This window comes from Erigeron canadensis, chromosome 8 (genome assembly GCF_010389155.1).
Source record: "Erigeron canadensis isolate Cc75 chromosome 8, C_canadensis_v1, whole genome shotgun sequence".
In the NCBI taxonomy this organism is placed as follows: Eukaryota; Viridiplantae; Streptophyta; class Magnoliopsida; order Asterales; family Asteraceae; genus Erigeron; species Erigeron canadensis.
This window is the reverse complement of record NC_057768.1, coordinates 11,437,411-11,442,009: the sequence shown is the minus strand read 5'-3', so window position 1 is coordinate 11,442,009 and position 4,599 is coordinate 11,437,411. Positions and strand designations below refer to the sequence as shown.

The 4,599-nt window shown below is 35.7% G+C and overlaps 1 protein-coding gene across 1 annotated transcript; it reads left to right on the top strand.

Moving 5' to 3' along the window:
* The first annotated feature begins 454 nt into the window (after positions 1–454).
* On the top strand, positions 455–3,952 carry LOC122579119 (thioredoxin reductase NTRB-like). Its single transcript, XM_043751225.1, has 2 exons — positions 455–1,549; positions 3,687–3,952. The coding sequence occupies exons 1-2, from the start codon at positions 472–474 to the stop codon at positions 3,755–3,757; spliced, it is 1,149 nt and encodes a 382-aa protein (XP_043607160.1). The 5' UTR covers positions 455–471; the 3' UTR covers positions 3,758–3,952.
* Positions 3,953–4,599: the final 647 nt, after the last annotated feature.

Here is a 4,599-nt window from a genome sequence, read left to right as displayed (position 1 = left end):
CTTAAATTCCATGATATAAAGAATTTGATGGAAAGTTTGTAATTCCAATTCCATCATTTTTTCCAACCAAATATGGTAAATGATGAAATTCAAATTCTAATTTCTATAAATTTGTGAGAATTCCTTGAACCAAACACACTTTTATACTTGTGCTTTTGGCACTCATGTACGCCCATAATACTTAAAAAATTCAAAGGTTAGGATTAACAACTTTATTAATAAAGTTGTGGATCTCAATTTGCTTGTCGAGGAAAAAAAAGATATATGTTTCTTGATTGAAGGGCTAGATATCCAATCCAATTCGTAAAATTAAGAAAAGTATAAAAACCATCGGTATTTTCATTTTTCACCACAAAAACCATCCTTATTTTCAAAAGTCAAACTTCACGCGCCACCATCTTTGAACTTTTCAATTTCTTTTAATAATTTTTTAAATAAAGAAAATCTATATCTGGAGTCCTTCCACATTAAATGGAACACTGTATGCCTAAAGTTCTGAAATTCCTTTACAAAGCTAGAAATCTAATTAGCGTCGCCACCATCAGTTCTTCCTCCGCCGCCTCGGTTGCCGCCATCGCATCTTCTCCCAAATTCTCAACTACATCCGCCGCCGCCGCCATGGACGATCTCCAAACCCTAAAAACACGTCTCTGCATCATCGGCAGCGGTCCCGCAGCGCACACTGCTGCCATCTACGCCGCACGTGCGGAAATCAAACCGGTTCTATTTGAAGGATGGATGGCCAACGACATCGCCGCCGGCGGACAGCTCACGACGACGACCGACGTGGAAAATTTCCCTGGTTTTCCGGATGGTATCTTAGGGTTTGAATTAATGGAAAGATGCAAACAACAATCTGTTAGATTTGGTACTGAGATATTTTCTGAAACTGTTAATAAAGTAGATTTCTCGAAAACTCCATTTAAGGTGTTTACAGATAGTAAGACTGTTATTGCTGATAGCGTTATTGTTGCAACTGGTGCCGTTGCGAGGCGGTTGAGTTTTCCGGGTTCGGGTGAAGGGAAATCAGGGTTTTGGAATAAAGGGATTTCAGCTTGTGCTGTTTGTGATGGTGCTGCGCCGATTTTTAGGAATAAGCCGTTAGCGGTTATTGGTGGCGGTGATTCTGCTATGGAAGAAGCTAATTTCTTAACTAAGTACGGTTCCAAAGTTTATATTATTCATAGGAGGAATGAGTTTAGGGCGTCGAAAATTATGCAACAAAGGGCTATGAACAATCCTAAGATTGAGGTTATATGGAACTCGGCGGTGGTTGAGGCATATGGTGCAGAAGGGAAGTCAGTCTTAGGAGGGTTAAAGGTGAAGAATGTGGTGAGTGGTGAGGTTTCTGATTTGCCGGTGAACGGGTTGTTTTTTGCTATTGGGCATGAGCCTGCAACTAAGTTTTTGGATGGGCAGTTGGAACTTGATTCTGATGGGTATGTTGTGACTAAACCTGGATCAACTGTTACAAGTGTTAAAGGTGTTTTTGCTGCTGGTGATGTTCAAGATAAGAAGTATAGGCAAGCTGTTACTGCTGCGGGGTCTGGTAAGTAAAACGAAACTTGATTTACTTCTCTGGTGTTTAATATTTTTTTATCTGCTTATTGATTCTGCCTGCCATTTTATTCGATGCATATGTCATTAGTTTGCTGGCTTTGTTTAATGGAACATTTTTGTTGTATGTTACTTAGGGGATTTGGGATTCATGACATAAACTGATTTCGTACACTTGATAATTATGTTGTTAGATGCATTTATTATCTGTTTTGTTAGTGATATTTTAGAGTTTGGATAATGGGCTAGTCCACTAATGGGTGATTGAGGTAGTCTTCGACGAAGGTCGTAATGAATCGGGTTGGGTGACGGGTGACCTGAAAGAAGAATCGTCCGAAATTTTGAACTCTCTATTGGTAGTTAGTGTTAAGTAGGATTAGAAGGGTTATATTGTGTTATTTTATTTCCCTTTGAATGACAATTGACAAATGTTGGTTATTAGTACGTAGTTTTCCCCAAGTTAGTAATCAAACAACAATGCCCGGGTTTGAACCCTAGACCTCTAAAGAGGTCCCCCCCCCCCCCCCCCCCTGGACCACTGCTATAAAAGTTCATTGGCAGTTATATTGTATTAATAGAAATCCATGTATATATAGACTATCAATAATAATCGATACACATTTTAGATTTGAGAGTATTTATGCATTGGAAACACACTTTGAGCCACATTAACCCATTTGACGTGCTTGGCCCATTTGACCAATTTTCTCCTCACCCATTTGCCAGTCAGGGGATCCTGATTTGGTCTGGTTATATTTAAATATTTTATGTCAACAGTTACCACCACTGTGACATATTCCTGTAAGGGGTGTAATGTAAATTGGCACCACATCATTATCTATGTTATCAATAGATACGCGTCCTCAAGAAAAATAGCGGTCCCACTATTAGTGGCGCTATTTTACCGATATCAGTGCTATAGCGGTCAAAAGAGTGGTAAAATAGCGGTGCTATAGCCTTTTTTTTTTGTCCCAAACTTGAAAGAAGCACTAATATTTGCAAGTAGTAACACTAACGTTTTAAATATTCACACTTTTAAGCTTGACTTTTGCTATTTCTATTAAGTATATAAAGTATTAATCGATATTTTTATTAAATATTAAGTATTAAGAATTATATATATAGATATTGCATAATATTTTAATTACCGCTATACCACCGCTATCTCACCGCTATAACCAATATAGCATATAGCGGACCTTGACCGCTACACCGCTATTTTAGTAGTTAACTACTTAGATCATTATTTAATGGACTTTGTAGTTGAAAAAGTTTTATAAATCATTTAGAGTTGACTAATAGTGATGATGTTTCCAGACTATATAATTTTTATAAAAAAGGATTAGTGTATGATTTGATATCTAGGCATAAATGCTTAAAAAGTTATTTGCAGGATTATTCCACATAAAGCTTGTCAATTGCTACCTTCTAGATGCATATTTGATTCTAGAAAAGACTTGTAATATTATTATGTGTGAGTTGCATGTATATTTTAAAAAGTGTTTAGGTATATGATTAGACTTAGACTTGGATCTTTATCCTTATCAACTGGCTTGTATACCTTTTAAAGAGTTATAGAATTAGTGTTACGTACCAGGTCCTTATTCTGGCCTTCTGGGAAGGATTAAACCTGGGACATTAGTTAGTTTGCGCATAGAAATGATATTTCGTAGAAAGAATGGAACAGAGAGATTTATGGTTTAAGATTTTTGTTTCATTGCCTGATCTCATGTGATCTGTATCGCTAAAAATTACAGCCTATGAAGAATGCCTTATACACATTATTACATCTTCCAGGATCGATATTACCAACCTGTATTAGTGTATTGTCAAAATTCGAAATTAACACCGCTCCCCAGGTTGCATAATTATTAGCAACATGTCAGACTAAGTGTATCATTTGATAAGTCATTCGTTTCTTTTTCGATCCCTCAGCTTAGATTTTGTAAGAAATGCATATTAAGTTAAAGAAGTGAATTAAGTAAATAATGAGCCTTCACAACAGGTTTAAAGCAGTGCTTAATGTAGAATAGCAAAAGCGCAGTGTATGATATAGTTTGAAGTATGAACTAGTGTAGGTAAATTCTTATGTATCTTATACATGACTTATTCATCTATTGTGCCATTAGGTTGTATGGCAGCATTGGATGCAGAACACTACTTACAGGAAATTGGATCCCAAGAAGGAAAGAGTGATTGATGAATGGGTGACCTGCTAATATTCTTGATTTATTATGATTACATTCTGCAACATTGTAAGGATAAGTCCCTATAATTGGTTTGTTTTATTTGCTTGATGAAAGAATTGTTGAAACTGATTTCAGTTTCAGCGTATTTGTATTTGTTACTTGATTTGTTGGCTTAAACTGCCAATAATTTATCCGTTCATTTGAAATCTACTTATGTTAGATAACTGTATTGTATTAATGGCTCCCTACTTATGAGGATTGAACCCATGACCCCTCACCGCATATATATGTTGTGTATATTGGTGCCTTGGTGGCTTTTTCTACACCTATAAAGTTGTGTTTTAAATTTATTTTTGTTATCTTATGAACAATTTATTATGCTTTTATATGTGAATGAACATTTCACATGAAATTTAATATATAATTTAAAAGTTTTTACAGTTATCCTAAATTCAATAGGTGTATATGTTAGTAAAATAACACATTGTGTAAGTGTGTATAAACCCGAATATGCGCTTGTATCTTGGGCCATCATTCTTATAATAACTTAATTTATATTAGTTTAAAGAAAAAAAAAAGGTCTTTCTACTTGTGTTAATTTAACACTTACAAATTGGTTTTGTCCAAGAAGATACAAATAAAATAACTGGAAACATAACTCATTTGTCACTTCACTTGTACGGAGTTGGTTGGTCTTCAATCTGTGGCTGACACACCAAAAACATGTTGTCTAGTTTGGTAAAAGACATGGTAACCTGAGTCGTATTTTTGCTCTGGAACGAATTCGCGGTACAAATTCGTAGTTCTCTAGGTCCATAAAATTCAGTTTAGAGGGCTAGGCTCATTTCCATTA